This window comes from Macrobrachium rosenbergii, chromosome 22 (genome assembly GCF_040412425.1).
Source record: "Macrobrachium rosenbergii isolate ZJJX-2024 chromosome 22, ASM4041242v1, whole genome shotgun sequence".
Classification (NCBI taxonomy): Eukaryota; Metazoa; Arthropoda; class Malacostraca; order Decapoda; family Palaemonidae; genus Macrobrachium; species Macrobrachium rosenbergii.
In genome coordinates, this window is record NC_089762.1 from 15,009,585 (window position 1) to 15,028,910 (window position 19,326).

The following is a 19,326-nucleotide window of genomic DNA, read 5'->3' on the forward strand; positions in this document are numbered from 1 at the left end:
AAACCTTTCGTACCTAGGCTAGACCTATAGGACTACCCTCAAACTACTCATTTGGTAAGATACTATATGTAAACCTTATTTTAAGTGCAACTTAGTTTAGAATATATAAAAATAATAATTTCTCTGTGGTATAAGATATCGGATCATCATGTCAAGGAAAAGATAGCCTGTAAGGATAGCGGCAGGTATTTTTATTGTTTCGTCTTTCCTTTTAGAATAATTTTATCCAAATTAGGCAGAGTTACTTTCATATGGTATTTTTACTTAACAATTCTCTCAGGTATAGTTCCAAAGAATTTGAATGGCAAGAAATTATTTTCTTAGCCTTTACTGTCATTAGTTTGTTTACAAGACGCCATCCAACGTTTGCGATATATAGGGCTACAGATTAGAATTAAAAAATGTTTGCATCAACGACAACAGAATACAGAACAATAGTATTTCAAAATATCTTTTACAGTAACGATTAACTGATCAGTAATAAGATAGCATAGCCTTATAATAATGAAACGAGGAAAAAAAGCAATCCACTGTCTTATTGCTTTGTCTCTACAGCATGCAGGACCGAGAGTTTCATGGCATGCCTGAGGTCAAGCTTGGCATCGAGATTGTTATTCCATATTATTGCCCCTCTAGAAAGTTTCCAAAATGTGGAACTAAGGTGTAAATTCTGTTAGGTATATTAAGAATCATAGAATAACGTAAGAGATAAGACTGAGGGAGGAGGGTGTTGTTGGTAGAAGAGAAAAACAAGTCTGTTTAGACATCTGAAGCAATTTCTTCACAATCTCCCAGGTGGATTTTATTGGTAATGGGAAAAATTATTTTGCAACTCTTCCAGTACTCTCTCAGGCAAATCTCTCATTGAATCAATAAATAATTTTACTATTGTATTCAGTATATGTATTCCAAAAAGGTGTCCTGGAATGAAATTATACCTTCCGGTAGCGAGATATATATTGCCATGGAAGTCACGTTGGCTAGAGGGAATGACTGCTCGCTTATTACAGTCTTGAGATTTCCTTCCTTGTATGTTTCATGTACTTGCACGTTTTAGTTTTCCGTAAAAGAAAACTACTGAGATGGCTTTGTCTGTCCGTCCGCACTTTTTTTGTCCGCACTTTTTCTGTCCGCCCTCAGATCTTAAAAATTGCTGAGGGTAGAGGGGTGCTAATTGGTATGTTGATCATCCACCCTCCAGTCATCAAGCATACCAAATTGCAGCCCTCTAACCTCAGTAGTTTTTATTTTATATAAGGTTAAATTTAGCCGTAATCTTACTTCTGGCGCTGCTATAGGTACCAACAACACAGGACACCACCGGACCGTGGTTGAATTTTATGGGCCGTGGCTGTACAGACAAAACTACGGCGCATTTTTTATTATTTTGTCGCACAATTAGAATGACACACACACACACACACACACACACACACACACACACACACACACATATATATATATATATATATATATATATATATATATATATATATATATATATATATATATATATATATATATATATATATATATAATGCATGTGTATATATTTTATATAGTGACGTAACATGCAGTTCCCTCACCAGTACTGAATATTATTTCAGAGCTCTGGGTGTCAGACCCTTGGGATTAGGCAAGAGTAGCTCTGGGATTAAGACTGGTTGATTTGGATTTGCCTGTCTTCTAAGAAATCCGAACTCGCTGGTGCTCAGCCGTACAAGTCCTCTGTTTGCAGATTAATTTGTTTACTTTTTATAACAATCAATTGTAGAATTCATTATTACAAAATGCAAGTAATCCCTGTAACACCCAGAACTGTGATTATTTACATTTTTTCCCTGATATATATATATATATATATATATATATATATATATATATATATATATATATATATATATATATATATATATATATATATATATATATATATATATATATATATATATATTATATATATGTGTGTGTATGTATGTATGTATGAAAAGTGTCACAGAACGTAGGACTAAAGAGCAGGAAAGAAATGTTAATAATCATAGTTCTGGATGTTATGGGAATTACTTGTATTTTGTAATCATTAATTCTACAATTCCTTGAATATGCAACTATGTTGCCAAAGGTAGTTTATTAGTTGGCCGAGATAATAGCGTTCCTAACACTTTCGGTATCCTCTAATATTACTGGACGCGTTTAAATTTAGACATGCTTCCTAACAGCTCATACACTTGCAGAAGACTCTTGGTACCTGTGATGACAACTTTGACGATAGTTATGAGTAAGCTACTGACTTATTCCTAATCGATTTAAATGTCGCCAGAGGCTTGGTTAACCATAAGTCTATCATAAACGTCATTAATTAGGTGTAAAAGGATATATACTTATCTCTTTTGCTATTTTAAGTTAATAGCAGATGAGACTTGTTGCTGATGGTGACTTTGTGAACACAAGTTTATCTTGTCTCATGTTCCACAAATGAGTCCTTCGAAACAGTCTGTATTTAGTCTACTGGGCACATGATTGCCCAGTGCAGAACATAGATGATGCAGTTCTGTAGTTATGTTGCTGTTGTTTATTCACTTTTCCTTCGTGTAAAATAAAGTATCTGATAGCATTAAAAGATGTCTAGAAGAAATCAGTAAGTGGCATGGGTACAAATATGAGGCTGAACTCTACTTCAACCGAGACTTAAGGAGCAATCAGCTCTTCACCGTCCTTCCAAATATGATTTATTGTGCATAAATGACATAGTTCTTGATGAACCTGAGTATTTGATAACAGTTCATGGCATTTTCTTGACCTTATGCTTGCTTTACTGAAGCACTTAAAATATCAAAAAGTTAGGGATTGCTTAACAGACGTTTTATACGGCTTTAAAGAATCGGAGCTTTTATTTTTATTTTTATTTTTTCTTATTTTTTCCTTTTCCTTTTTTGTCTTATTGCTCGATTGCTGTTTATGTGATATTCAGTTCTTTTGTGGATTTCTTAAGGACGTTTGTATTTTACCATACTTTTCTGTTCTTCACATTGTTTTGCTTTTCACCTTTACCCAACCCCAGCGGGCGGGCAGTGCCATCAGTGCACCTCACGTGGCGCACCGTAGGCATCACTAAAAGGTGTCTGCAGCATCCCTTTGGCCCCTAGCTGCGACCAATTTTTAGCCTTTGCCTTCATTCCCTTTTCATTTCTTCAATCTTGCTGTCCAGGTCCTTTAACTATTACTTCTTAGTGCAGCTTTGGTGTTTTCTTGCGGTTCCACGTCGTCTCCTTTATTTTCTGGGTCTCTTTATATTGCTGTCCAACCACTCCAGCTCTCTCTAGTAAAAGAGCATTTACTTATACAGTATACACACTCAACCGGGGTATCAAAGAAAAAAGTCAATTAGAATATGTATTTGGCTGAATAAGGATGAACAGTATATCCCCGTACAATCACATCCATGAATAACCATTACGGACACATGAAGCAATCAAAGTGTAGTCATTAAGCAAAATATGTCATTCACAGGATAGCACCCGTTTCCAAGGATAATTCCAAAAAAGAATGTTATGAATCTGGAACAAAATTTAGCTCGTTTACATTTTCATTTTTCAGAAGTGAACTTTGGCACTATTATGCATTCTTGGAGAAACAATATTTTTGCAAGATTTTCGGCATGGTAAATAGAAATTACCCTTGTTATTCAATATACTCTTCTTTTCCTTTCCAGCATCTTAGTACAAAATATACTCCTCTAAGATTTAAATACAAAACAGTAATACTTAGCAACATTCTTACATCTATTTGATAATTAACAGTATGGAGAGTAGTTATTTACAACAATAATAATAATAATAATAATCAAATAATAACAATTAGCCTTAAGTAGCTAGAAGAAATACTTGACTCTCTCTGGTGTTCTAAGATCATGCATGGTATTATAGTAAGTGTAATCAGGAGGTGGGAGTTCGTCATGATAGGGGAGACCGGGAATTTTGATTGGCAAGAAGCCAAGGTAGTTGAAGATGCTAACTGGTACAGCAATCAGACGTAACTTATAAGGGGTGACGAATCTCTTTTGGCGATGATGCCGAGCGACATCAGAGGTGGGAGTACCATCGTCACTGTCTGGAGTAGCCTGTGGACTGGCTGTCCACTCTGGCACAGCATACCAGACATATTTGTCCTTTTTGTGCTCAGAGGCATCTGTGGAAGATCCCTCCTTGCTTTCTGCTCCAGCTACTTCTTTAGATTCAGTAAATGATGGTACTAAACTGGACGCCTCCTTTTGAGCAGCAATGGCCTCCTTTAGTGCAGTTTTCCAACTTCTTGTCCAGTTTGGCGTAGCCATCCAGACATATTTCTCTTTTTTTGTTTCAAAAGGAGTGACAAAGGTCTCTTCTACACCATCTCGTGGAATAATTTCTGTTCCTGGGAATGCTGTGACTGGTGCAGTGGCAGCCAGGCCCCTTTGAGCGGGCCTCCAGCTTCCCGTCCAGTTTGGTGTGGCAGTCCAAATATATTTTTCTTTCTTTCCTCTTTTCATACTTTCGTCCGAGTCAAAGAACGCTGTTTTGTCCTCTCCTCTGGACAATTTTTCTGCCTGAGTGAAAAGCGCTCTTGCAGTCTCAGCAGCGTCCCTTTGCGCAGCTTTCCAGCTTCTCGTCCAGTTTGGAGTAGCAATCCAAATATATTTCTCCTTCCGGTCCTTATGATTTTCTTTGTCAGGGGCTGAGGAAACCCTTTCTTGACCCTCTCCACCTGAAAGGGTTGACTTTGCTTCAACCACTTCCCAAGCATCTCCATCACCAAGGGCCTCTGGCGGAAACGCTGAAGATTTCTGAAGAGATTCTAGTGCTGTTAGGTCATGACTGGTATAAACCATGTCCCTGAAAATTTTTGAATTAAAACGTTCAGTTATGTCATCGTCATTGACATCCTTCTTTTCCAGAGGCGAAAAGAAAGGTCCGTCGATCGGATTGGGCTGGACGGGTCCTCCTTCTGCCACATGGACGAAAATTTGCAGTAAAATCAGCACCAGCGTTGCAGCTAAACCTGAAAAAGAAAATAAAACAGTGTTACAATAATCCAATCCTAATGATAGCTAACAATGTTACTGTTATATTAGAGACAATATCCATAATCTAAGCAAACCTAAACGTCATCAGTTCAGTATGGGTGCTCTAAGGTTCTCAGGTGACAGCCTAAAGTGATCAGCATGTTTATCAACAATGCCAAAGGGTTTTGCGAAATTCATAAAGATAAAACAACGTTCGTGCCGCTCCTTCATCAACCCGGGCCTGTTTTTTTAATACTTATAAGTTTAATGTCATAATCCGTAAGCCTTTTGACAGTTATATTCAAAAGGATTTATATATATATATATATATATATATATATATATATATATATATATATATATATATATATATATATATATATATATATATATATGCATACATACATTTATAATGGATTCAATCGAATAATATATATATATATATATATATATATATATATATATATATATATATATATATTGTATATATGTATATGCATATAAATAAATAAATATATATATATATATATATATATATATTTTATTGCTTCTAAACAAATAATTACAGAATTATTTGTTCTTGACAACTTTTTAACCCGTCATTTAGGCCTTTAATTTGAGCTATTTTACTTTTTTGAATGCACCCAATAAATTTCAGCTAATTTATATATTGTATATGTATATATATATATACAGTATAGTATATATATGTATACTGTATACTGTATATTATATATATATATATATATATGTATATATATATATATATATATATATATATATATATATATATATATATATATATATATATATATATATATATATATATATATATATATTTGAGGTGTGTAATTCTAAGAGGAAAGAATGGATAAATCTTCAACCATCTTAGATTTTCTATTTTCTAGGTGCAGCTTTTAGTTCTGACAACATTAAAATCGAGACTGAACATCTCGGCCAGATGTTTCGAAGCATGAAAAAGTTAGTTTCATGGCGGGACACTCATTTTTATGTAATTTGAAACTTGATTGACAGAAATTTATTGATTGCGTTAAAAAAAAAGTAATATAACAGAAATTAAAGGTCTAAATGAGGGTTGACGTTTGCCAAGAAGAAATAATTCTGTAATTTTCATATAAAAGTTTAAAAGCAATAAAATAAAGATCAAATTATTATTTTTTCCACTAGTTAAAACTAGTTGCTGTTTAGTTCAGTTATATTTGCCAGTCACTATTTAGTAAAGCATTCTATTTCCATTAGTATTTGGGAACACTACATGTACGTAACGGGTACAATAATAATAATGGCATTTGACATAAATGAATGGTAATCTTACACGAAAATATATACGGAAGTTATAAAATTCTTCATCATGTCATTGGGGTTGCGTGGTAAATATTAGCCTCACTTTTTTGGGGTCTCGCTCAAGACTAGTCTACCAAATAAAGAAGCACCAATAACTGGCTATGACGTCATTACTTTCACATATGTCCACTACTAAACTCGGTTTTTTTTTACAGAGGCGCATTTGCACAGACTGCAGGGGTGCCCTTTTAGCTCGGATAAGTTTCCTGCTAGCTGATTGGTTGCAAGTATTTTGTCCGAATAGCATCATTGTTTTCAAATAATTACCAAGTAATGTGAATCAAAACTTATTTACTAACCTAAATTTCTCCTCAGATACATGTTTTGTCAATAAATAATGTTAAATAATAAAGAGATAATAAAGTATTGTGATGGTAAGTCTAAATTTAAAAACAACACCCGCCGAAGTCAACGACAGGAGCTTGTTTTCGGATGCACACTGCATAATTTTTTTACTTTTAACATATTTTAACACCAATTGGGATAAATTACACTAAAAATAAGAAAAACATGTTATTATAAACTTTCTTTGAATACCAGAATCTACTAAAATCATGGAATTAATAAAACTCGCTATTGGTGAAAACTTCCGGGGAGGTAAAAGGAACAGCCTGTGGCGGCCTGGCGGGAAAACTATCACAGGTGAATGTCATTGCAGCATTTTCCTGATTTATGTCATTGCAGCTTTTACCTGATTTATGTAAGTGTTGAAATCAGTGTTATGTTATTGAGATTACCGTAATGGCTATATCTGTAATTAAATAGTTTCTATGCTTCTTTTTGTAGGTGCACACTAATAAAAATATATTTCGCAGAAATTATCAACTTACTTTCATGTAAGTTACAGCAGACAATGCGAGGTAAGAAAACTTTTTTTTTTTTCTTATTTTGCGTTCTGTTCAGGACATATTTAAGGTTAACACGAGTTTCTGCGGATATTTTGAGAAGTAAAAGAATATGTGACAGTAGAAAATGTACTATACACATACATTTTAAGGATTAGTAGGCTATAGACGTCTACTGTTAAATACCGAGGCGGGGATGGAAGGGAGGGGGAAGGGTATCGCGGCTGTAACTCGGTGAAATTATGAATTTGTTTAATTATGATTTTTATGCAATTTATGGAACACTACAGTATCCTCAAACCGAAAATAGTGCTGTTAATAGAATCTATGCCTGTACGACAAAATTAGCAAATCCTTTCTATACGGACTTACATCATAGGCTTACATACACCTAGCCTAACTTATATCAAGCATCAGCTACTGTTTACTGTTACTCCTTACCTTAAAGAGTTAAGCAAAATTTATTGCAATTGTCAAAAAATGGTGTAAGACACACAGACATAGGCTAGCCTAGTTTGAAATGTGTACAAGAAATAAAGCCACAATAAGGGAAGTACATTATTATTATGTAAAAGAAAAAAATAGCATCTTCATATTTATCATAATAAAACAAAAGACTTCAGCACAAAAGCCTATAATAAAAGATGATATGTATCTGAAAAGTTTTCTTGCCCATCAACATTTGCTGGCATGTGGATACCATATGAATAACTAGGCCTACCTATCTAGGTAATCTTATCTAAATTTTATCTAATGCCACAGGCTGTTCCTTTTACCTCCCCGGAAGTTTTCACCAATAGCGAGTTTTATTAAGTCCATGTTTTTAGTAGATTCTGGTATTCAAAGAAAGTTTATAATAACATGTTTTTCTTATGTCTTAGTGTAATTTATCCCAATTGGTGTTAAAACATGTGAAAAGTAAAAAAATTATGCAGCGTGCATCCGAACACAAGCTCCTGTCGTTGACTTCGGCGGGTGTTGTTTTTAAATTTAGACTTACCATCTCAATACTTTATTATCTCTTTATTCGTTAACATTATTTATTGACAAAACATGTATCTGATGGAGAAATTTAGGTTAGTAAATAAGTTTCGATTCACATTACTTGGTAATTATTTGAAAACAATGATGCTATTCGGACAAAATACTTGCAACCAATCAGCTAGCAGGAAACTTATCCGAGCTAAAAGGGCACCCCTGCGAGTCTGTGCGAATGCGCCTCGGTAAAAAAAAAACCCTGAGTTATAGTAGACTGTCCGAAAGAAAATTTGAAATCGTGTCATTGAAAGTTTATCTAATTAGTGGAAATTGAAAAAGCTTTGGAAAGGGCTTCACAAGGCACTAAAATGATTGTTTTAAATTTCGTAGAGTGCCTGACATGAAGAATTAGGAGAAATCTTCAGAGTACAAGGAATGACCACGCGGAATTTTGCGACAATACAAATCATTATCCGTCCGTCGTCACTTCGAATAAAACCACTGACATTCACTATACGACCTTCGAAGGCCCCTTTCGCCATTCACCACCATAAGGTTGAAGGGTGTCTCTCTTGATGACGAAAGGAGAGGGAAATAAAAACAGAATAACTCTCCACCATGACGGTTTCTAGCGGATAGGCCCTGGGCGAGTATTGTAATCTCGCGACGTTACCAGGATCACAAAACCTCCGTTTCCTGCGATTTTCTTGTTTCCCACGTTCTCGTTAATTTTAACGAGGCTTGTAACGAATTTTGTAAAATTGTCTATGAAGGCACATATTATAATGGATTAACGTAACTTTACGAGATAGGCAAGAAATAATTTGCTGCACGTCTTTTCAACCTGATGTTCAAGCCAAGCGAAGACAGCGGTGATGTAACTTTTTTTTACCTTAAGTTTTTACTTTACATATTTACTGAAACTCATTCCATACAGAATTAGAGAGAGAGAGAGAGAGAGAGAGAGAGAGAGAGAGAGATCGCTATGATAATCAAATAGCTGTTCCTATTCCAAAGCTTCCGTGTGCTAATATTAAAATCTTTTGCCAATATCACCATCATACTGTGCCCATTGTTGTTTCAGAGTTTTCACTCTGCGTGATTGTTTTAGCTTAGCTCTTCAGCACATGCATGAGAAAGCAGCATGGATTTCTCGAGCAAACAGAAATTGACTACTCCTGTTTACACTACTGCCTTTGTTTCCTACTGTAAGAGTTGTTTGTCTTCTTAACAACTTGCTTTCCATTTACTTAATTCTTATTCACAGGCTGAATTTAGCCGCTCGACTCATAAATGATTTGTTCTGCTTCTCTCAGCAAACTAAGTAACTTCATTCTCATTACTAGCGAATTATTTCTTTGCTGATCAGCTTCCGTCTTTATACACAAATAAGCCGTTCTAAGGTTTCTGAGGTTCTTGTATTTTTACCTCTGGGCCTCTCTCTCTCTCTCTCTCTCTCTCTCTCTCTCTCTCTCTCTCTCTCACACACACACACACACACACACACACACACACACATTGATAACCTTGCAACTACCTGTCAGATATGTACGCTACTTTTCTCTCCTGTTGCAAAAGCTACAGATATTCTAATCTCTTGGGCAGCCAAAAATAGCAGTGCAACACAAAAGAGTATTTTAGATTGCCCATTTATATTGAAAACTCATTCAAATGTTCGTGTTATTTCCTAATATTTATCCAACTTCTATTGCTTTATTTTCAAATGTCCATTCATCTTGAAATGCTTTATTTAAATATTCGTTCGTCTCGAAATGCTTTATATTTAAATATTCATTCATCTTAAAATGCTTTATTTTCAAATAATCATTCATCTCCAAATGCTTTATTATCAGTTATTCATTCATCTCCAAATGCTTTATTTTCAAATATTCATTCAGCTTCAAATGCTTTTGTATTTTCGAAAGTTCGCTCATTTAATTAAAAAGACTCATGTCATTCCTTAACACCGAAGTCGAGGGAAAGGGGCATTGTGGGGAGGCTGTAGGGAGAGGGAGGGTGGGGGAGGGTTTTTGTGGGGGAGGCTGGGAATGTTTGCCTAATAGAGTCGCAGGTCTTCCACCTTGTCTGATTAAGCGAGGTGAACTTTCACTCTCCGATAAGCTCGTGATTGGGGTTTGCCTCACCCGCATGATAAACAGGTTTTCGTGCGTAAGTCAGGTCCACTTTCGTTTCGAACGCTTTGCGCTTATTATTATTATTATTATTATTATTATTATTATTATTATTATTATTATAGGAAGTTTGGTGCGGTGATAAAAAAAATGTCAGAGTGAAGGCAACGCATAAAGTCACGATAATTTATCCAGTTTCTTTACTTAATAACCAAAAATTGTTTATCTAATAACCATTAAGCGCTCATCATATTGTACAGTACGAGAAAAAGATGCATGCAGATTCGTGTAAAGTTCTTGTTCCTCTGTTTCCCCCTCATTTTCACTACTTTGATGTAACAAAATGTTCATATTTTTTACCTGACCATAAGGATAGGCTACACCACGGTCGGAGCATAAAAGCTTTTTGCACAGCAATGAAGACTGTGTAGCGAATGTAGCCTGTAGCAATCAAAAAGAGCGTCATGATGCGCATTTGCATTTTTGGTTGAAGTCAGAGAGTATGAATAAGATAAAGAAACTCCAAATGACGTCACAGGGGACAACCGACTGAATATGGACATATATAATATATATCATACTCAAAAAGGTAAGACGTCTGAATACGAGCAAAACTTATAAAGGACACGAATTTGATCTAATAAATGATAACAGTTATGTATTGGAAAGTAACTGGTCCTGTGAATTTCAGTTTCCCCAGTGCGGAGACCAAATGGACTTTTGATTCTTAGACTTATGTTAACTGAAATGTGAAGTGTGACTTGCAACACCTGATTCATTTAAAAATGCATTTCTTGTCGTTATTTTGTGATGAATTTTTGCGTGTGCCTGAATAGCTAAATATCGTCTGCTGTAATATATTACGATATTGTTCAGGAATAAGATCTGCAACACGGCATTTTCTTCTAACAATTTCGGATTGTATTGCCACAAAATAATGAACATCTGAACAATGATATACCATGGAGATTTTTTTTCCAAGGGTGACTCTAAGCAACCATCGTAAATTTTAGGTACTACAGGCGCGCCATCATCAATCAAAACTGTATTTTGTTTCACAGGAGTTTTTAAAAGTTAAATCCCATATTTTTACCTCCTATAAAAATCACCCCTCTGAATTTCAGTGAAGGCATCTTCCACATTAGAGCAACAGACTTTCCGAGCAACACAGTATCTTGCAAGAAAGAAGCCTGATCTTTACATGCTTGAAACTTGACTAAAAAAGACGGGGAGTCATCCACCTCAGGAACCTTCCGATTAACTAACGTAGTATAAAACCTGAACGACACACCGTTTCATTAAACTATGCATGCAACTCACTTAACGGCTGAATGCCGAAGAGCCAAACCGACAGTGGACTCTACCCAAAAAGTTTGGAACGTTTCACTAAACAACGTCCCAGTGACTGTACTAGTCGAGCTGTTTACTAACAGAACTTCTCTTCATTCGTTTTAATAGAATTAAATGACACACGGAATCAATAACCGACATTCAAGAAAGGAACCAAAGCCTCGATGAAGCAGTTGCCAAGGAATGCACCATTGCTTGAAAACTTCTTGTACAGCAATAAAAATTTTCTCTTACCAAATGTTATTGTAAGTGCAATACAGCTACTAAGAAAATCTATAACGGGGGATAGACTAAGTTTTGCAGTGCAGATATAAAACGATCCAACACAGAATGTTAAAAGATATAAATGTATCGTACAGCCATTTAGTTACAGAAATGTGAGACTAAATATCTACTCAGGATAAAAAGATCCTTGAAAAGTAAAAAACTGAGGATATACTGATAAAAATAAAAGAAACTGATAGGCATTTTGGCAACTCTTGTTTCATTCTTCAGAAAGAATGGGACGAATGCAAAGAAAGACTGGTTGGTTTAAATTAAGCCGGACTTATGCCAGTACGGGCTCTTGTACAAAGTCTGGGAAGATGTTTTGTGATTAAGAGGCATGGCGTGGACCTCTGGAGATGGTACAGAAAACAGAGACGAAACAAAGCATGTCAGTGGTCTAGATGTTACAAAACTTGTATCAGTCATGACATGTCCTTTGATGTTAACGAAGGGTTTATTGGCACTGACGGCCGGTTTGGAAAGCAGTGTTGAGTTATATGTTTCTTTGTGTTCGTTTCATTACCCCTGAAGAACCAAAAAGGAGTTGCCGAAGAGCCTATGAATTTTTTGTAATGATTTCGCCAGTGCATCTTCAATACTTGACAAGTTAGGGTCTTGTATCCTATACTACCACTGTTATTATCATCATTATGATTATCGTATTCAAAATCTATTTTTTCAGCAACTTTAGAGAAAGCCAGAAGAATGGAGGATGTTATACAATTACTGCAATAGCAGTAATTGTATAACATCCTTGAAAAGGAGACATGCCCATCAGGAAAAATAATATTTAAAAGGAAAAATGATCACGGTGCATGGGAGAAAGTACACTACACATTTAAGCATAAGAAAATCCACCTGGATCTACAAGCCCAAAGTGTAAGTGCCTGGGACCTTTTTAGTGCCTGGTGATCATAAAACATGTTTAGTGAAAAATTGCAGGAAGAGGTATTAATAAACGCCACTGTTTAGCTTCCAAAGCTTTGATTTTATGTTTTTCCCCACCTGTAGATAAAAACGAAAGGATATCAGATGTTCCAGGTCTCAAAGTAATTAACCTGGTGCGAGGAGATACTGAATGGGAGAATGAGTCTTTTATGACAGGACTGGGTTATCTTTCCATGGCAATTTAATATAATATTTATGTGGATTGCAGGTTTACAGAAGTTTTGACAGGAGTAGAAGACAAAGGTGGAATTTTGAGAGATAAAGTAAAGAATTTGACAGGGAATGGCATAGCCAACACTGGAAATGTCACTGTATTCTTTAAGTTGCGAAAAGAAGAGAAAGGGTGTCAAGGGAAGAAGTTGGAATCTATCAATGGGAATTGAGTGATTGTTATGAAAGTGAAATTTGGTTGTTGTGTGCAAGTGAATGAAAGAAAGAGTGGAAGATGATTAGATGACTTACGTACGATGCTTATGTACATTTAGGCTGGATAGTGCTTTGAGATGTTTTGGTCACAGGGAGAAAGGGAGAAGCTAGGATGATTAAAAATTAAGGAAAAAAGGAAGAATGAGGACTAGAAGGTAATGCATCAAATAAGGGGTCGACGAACAGCTAACAAGGTTTTATACACAGCATAAAGAGGATGTAAGACTTCTGATGTTTTTACAGCAGGTTCACCTTGTAATCAGTAATCACGGCAACAGCTGTCGTGTTATCCTTTAAAGCGCACCTCTCATTGCAGTGCAACGGTTCGATGGTGTCGAAAATACACCGATGGTGGAATTGTCAAGATTTTGAAATAACAAATTGCACCAGACAGGTAAATAAAAAAAAGGGGGAGCATTGACAAATATCCGTACAAAAAGCTGACACGGGCTACAAAGAGAACGGAAATGTAATAATAAACTGGATCTTAATACGCGCTTGCGTCCGTTAAAGATTTCGAGTATTACATTAGTCACGGAAGTCAGTAATTCAAGGTAACGCCGGTCCGTCATTTGACCAGGTCTGAGTCTGTGTCTGTGGACTGCTTTTCCAAGGTTTTCTGTTGCAACAAGCTTGTGAGTGGCATTTGCAGGAAAGACGAGAATTTTATTAAAAGGTGAGATAGTTAACGTTCCTAAGAAAATGAAAACTTCAACTTCAGTTAATACACATTATATATATACACACACACACACACACACACACACACACACACACACACATATATATATATATATATATATATATATATATATATATATATATATATATATATATGTGTATGTGTGTGTGTGTGTGTGTTGTGGAGTGAGTGAGCGCCCAAAGAGAGGGCAGTTACCTACATGCAACGCTAAAAAAATAAGAGCGTACATAATTTACCATATCTCTTCAGCAACACGCAATCATCATTTGTGTCTGAAGGAAGGGGGAATGGAAAATGAAATGCAAGAAGTCAAAGTTCGTGGTAATTTTCCTCAAAAATCCCCAGAACTCGGAATAATAAGCTGGCGCTTTTCGAGAATGTTATTTACTGAGACTTCTCTGAGACGCATGTCACGCCATTATAGGCCTATGACCTATTGTTCATAATTAACTCTATATCTTTTATACTTTTCTTCTCTACGAGTAAACGTGATCTGTACTCCCCAATAAAAATCGACTTCCCACAATGATTTTGTAATGTATGTTTTCATGAAAACGTCCCGCAAAACGTGTCGTCATCTGTTCCCATATCGTCTACGTTATTTGGGTCTGGCAATGACTTTCTGAATGAGACAGTCATTCGTGTCTGCTTCACTCGGTCAATTTTGTTAACGAAGTAGAAGCTTTTTCTCGTTCGTCTTCTTGTTTTAGTAAACCTGGGCATAAGTTGTCGGGAAATTAAGAAATCTTGTAGTCATAGTCCGATTAAACTGTAAGTTATCGCCTTTCTAAGCAAATTGCGCTATATAAAGGAGCAAAAATCACTATTCTGATTTTAGGAATGCAACGCCAACTTCAGTATAATCTGTTCACAAAACTGTTGATACACTTCTGTTACATTCCCCGTTTTGGTCGGCTTGGCTTCCTAAGGAAAAATGAGGAATCTGCTTAGTTTTGACATAAAGAAAAGAACAAATTCAAGATAAAAATCTTCCGAGCAAAATAAAAAAGACCATATTGAATCTTTCTTCCGATTGGAAAATAGAGAAAAGAATTCTTTTGCGTTGAAGACTGCGCAAAAAGAAAATAATAATAAAATGAAGGTAAAATGTATTAAAATGACTATCCTGTGGTTAAGGCGATGAACGACGAGCTGAACATTTTACGCTCGAGGTGGTCGCAACTGTTATTCATCTTGTTTTCGCCTTAAATATAAAGCTGGATAATAAAAAATAAAAGAGCTCAACATCTGCAAGTCTGGTGCTGAAAGCAGCGCTCTCAGGAAAAAAGAAAACAGCGATCTAAATTTATCGCGCTGCAGCAAGAAGTACGCACCTGTTTTACGCCTGTGTCGTGAAAGCAATGAAAAACGAAACATCTACATAATTGGAAGAGAAAGGGAAATCGCATTTCCGGACAGAACCGGTTGTACTAATTCCGGGTTTTGTTGGTAATAATATTCTTCTTTTTTTTTTGTAACTGTGCATCCGATTATCGAAACACTTCCTCAAACCAACCACCAAATAAAATCAATGGATGTAGAGTGGGGAGAAAAGGTTATTTGTTAACGTGCTGTGTGCACAATTTGTCATTTTAAATTTTTTATAACATTTCCAGTTGTTTTAAAACCAAAGTCTTAAATTATAATAATAATGCAAAATGACCGAAACTTCCATACCCCTGGGTTGTATTATCACCAGTGGACTTTAATTTGAAACCCAGTTACTCAAACAAGACATGGGGAAACGAATGACCTCCTCAAAGGGGACCTACAGCTACAGGTTCTGGCAGAACCTTCGCTGACTGTTGTGTGAGGCCCTTTGCTGTACTCAGTACTACCAGAAAATTATTCATATGGTTTATCCTCTATTATACTCTGCTATTCTTAGATCAATTAAATATATATCGATCTAAGAATTTATCTTAATGTGAATACATATTTTTTTGTAAGTCCTTGATTTTGTTATTCTTTGTATTCACGCCTAATTTGATTTCTTGTCCACCTTCCCGGTAACTTGTTAAAACTTGACATGCATTTGATAGCCTACCATATTCTTTACACATTCTTTTCTCCTGTTACAAATCTAATCATTCCTTGTAACCCATGCCTGGTTCACATGACCTTTTTCTCTTCTCTCAAATTTCTCGCCTAGTATAAAATTATTGCTTTCTGAACGAGATGAATAAAGAAGTCTAAGAAAGATACAGTAACAGGAAGATGCTCTCCACCTAAAACACTTCGGGTCTCACAGACTTTCTCTACTATCACTCTTGGCCACAGAAGGCAAAACCAACTGGTGATATATCTACGGTACTCATGCAAAGTTATGGCATTGCTTTTAACATGTGTAACCCTTAGCATGGATTAACCCTGTTAAGCTGTTCCATTGGATTCGCTCCTTCCAGTCATAAATTCATTCTTAAGTTCTGCTTCAGTTATTCAGTTTCTGTTCTAGTTGATGGTCCTATATCTGGCCCCTTTTCTTTCTCTCAGGGTTTCTCAAAGTTCTTCTCCCTCTGTCTATCGGTGAACTTCAAAATTCTTATTGTTGCACTTATCCTTTTGCTGATGATTCTGCTCGTCACAAATCATTTTCTATTCCTTCTCAGCTCTCCTCAACATCTCGCTCTCAGTTTGTTTGCTTTTGTATGGTGCTAATGACAGGGGTGCCTGGACTTATCTTTGAATGGGGTAGAGGAAATCTGCTTCATTTCACATCAAACTCACTCTACCGTAGTAATGTATGAAGTTGAACCGCCTCAGATCTACATAAAGTATAAAGATCTAGAAAGAAAGGTGATGTCCTCCTTACGTGTCGCCTTCCCTTTTTCTTAAACAGTTATTTCATATTTTTGTGGAACTGTACTGCCCTTTGTAGTTCTTATATCTAGGTAGGATCTCAGAAGTTGGCCGATATGATCCAAATGAAATCTATGTCTCTCCTCTCTTCAGCATCATAAAAATAAATATATCCATAGATGTGGAGAGACAACTATTTAGAGAAAAGTCCAAACTATTTAATCTGAAGGAAGAAACAACAAGATCCTAAATTTCCACACAAAAGCGCTAACTAGGTGATGGTATTATTTAAAAAGAAAATAAAAAATCCTTCGCTTGGACGTTGAAAGAACGATTAAATCTGGGTCTTGCGCAGGTCATCAATGTCATGTCGTCATTCTTTCAGTTCTTCGTTTTTAATAATAGTTTGCGAAATTCCTTTGAAAGAAATAACACTCAGACTCTGAGGATAATATTCAAAATTTTCTGATAATGACAAAGCATTCTTGTAACATCTTGTCTTTAGACAGCAGTGACTGGTCAAAACTACGCTGTGATTGCAAAATGAGCCATTGCTTCCAGATTTTATGTGATCATTTCTCTTATCTCTGAGGTGTAGTATTTTATTGCCAGAGGATTTCGAATAAATGCAGCTTGCATATAAAGGTCTTCAGTTCACGTCTCAAGGTACAATCCGTAACTCTTAAAATAACAGGATACTTTTACCGGACGCCAAATTGAGCTTTTTTTGGGGGGGGAAAATTATTATCGTTGTGCAAACGACTGCGCATGCACTGTGGCAAATTACCTAAAATTATCAAACATTCGCGACTATTTCACCAAGCAAAATTTCATGAACACGTTTTACGTCATCCTCAACAAATGCGAATCTACTAAACTAAAATGAGACAATATGAACATGTGAGCGAGGCTTTCACCTTCCATTCCTAGTTATGTCAGAAATGGACTTCTTAGCCTTTGAACTTAAGCAAACTCGACCTCCCATTCATAATGTTCCCTCGAGTTGCACTAACTACTTGAAGTGTGGAAATAACATGGCTAATAAACTGCTTAAAGAAAGTAGAAAGCAACGCCCACTTATCAAAAATCTTTACATGCAATCCTTGCTGCAACTGACAAAGCAACTGAATGTGACTGGATATTACTACATTGTTCTCTGCTCATATTATAAACTGTGGCGGTTTGCTGTGATTCGCCTCATGGCTAAAATGGGACATTTGTGTTTTCATGTCTGACATTATGATTATGGCTGAAACACTTCGCAAACTTTTCCGGTTACTGAGTGAACGATGGCAAGACTTTAGGAGGCGACTGATCGAAAACTTGCTTCCATTTCTTTTCAGTTCAAGGGAACTTGCTGGCCAAGATGGAAACTTGCGTCACGTGGTCTCAGTGAGGATAAGAAGTCGTTGTGCAATGATGATTTGGCATAACCCAAGAACGCTGAGTTGCAACACCAAAAATTGAGAAAGAAAAAGAAGTTTCTTTCGAATTACTCGAGAAATATAAAAGGAAATGACCTCATCATGAAAAGCACTGGGGTCCGCTGAGTCATCACCTTGTTGTTCGCCGTCTTCCTTAGGTGAGTGACTACATGTTAATATGGCATTTTCATCTTTGCTCTGATAGTAAGAGAAAGGCCCAGATGGATGCGTTTATATTATACATATAAGAAATTACTCTTACTACTTTCACACACACATACACATTATTTATATATATATATATATATATATATATATATATATATATATATATATATATATATATATATATATATATATATATATATATATATATATATATAACTTCTATCAACACTATGATGTCCATAAGAACCTTTCTATTAACAATGTCCTCTCAACCTTTCTAGTAAATTCGTGTATTACTCTTCTGAAACATCTGTGTAAGAATGAATGAATACTGTTGCAAGTCACTTCAAGTTTCAAGACTTTCATTTTCCTTCTCCGCTCGAACTTGTTATGGTCTTGCGTAACGAACCAGACGTACACATTGCTTTCGGAATGTGTTTAGTTAAGCAGAAGAGTTCTCTTGTAAACAAAGCAGAAAAAACTTAGGGGTTGTTCAGCAGTCGTAGGACTTCCAGAAGAAAAGCAGGCACAACCTCTACTTATTTTGAAGACTAAACTCATCTCATGGAAAGTCTGCAAATACGGTATTACAGTGGCGTGCTTTCATCTTGTATCATCTGTTAGGCGTGTAAAATGTCTAATGATATGACGATATAAGAATAAATTCAACTTCTGAAGCAAAACATCTATGATACGAATTCTTTCCAATGCTCATTTTGGAGAAAGGTCCCGGACGTTTCTATTTGCAAGTCCGACCGTCTCGAGTCGCTCGTCGAGTCGACGTGAAGGGCTGCTAACCACATTTTGCTCTTTTGTGCTTCGACGGTAGATTGTTCGGCTTTCTTAACACGTGCTCGAACTTTTCCTTTTGTTCACAATC

The 19,326-nt window shown here is 35.9% G+C and overlaps 1 protein-coding gene across 5 annotated transcripts in view; it reads right to left on the reverse strand.

Moving 5' to 3' along the window:
• Window positions 1-3,379: 3,379 nt before the first annotated feature.
• Window positions 3,380-19,326, reverse strand: part of LOC136850592 (uncharacterized) — a 62,610-nt gene continuing 46,663 nt past the window's right edge. For all 5 annotated transcript variants that reach the window (XM_067124262.1, XM_067124258.1, XM_067124260.1 and 2 more), the window contains exon 3: window positions 3,380-5,037. In XM_067124262.1, coding sequence (XP_066980363.1) covers window positions 3,872-5,037 — 1,166 coding nt within the window. In that variant the 3' untranslated portion in view covers window positions 3,380-3,871. The remainder of the gene's footprint in view (window positions 5,038-19,326) is intronic.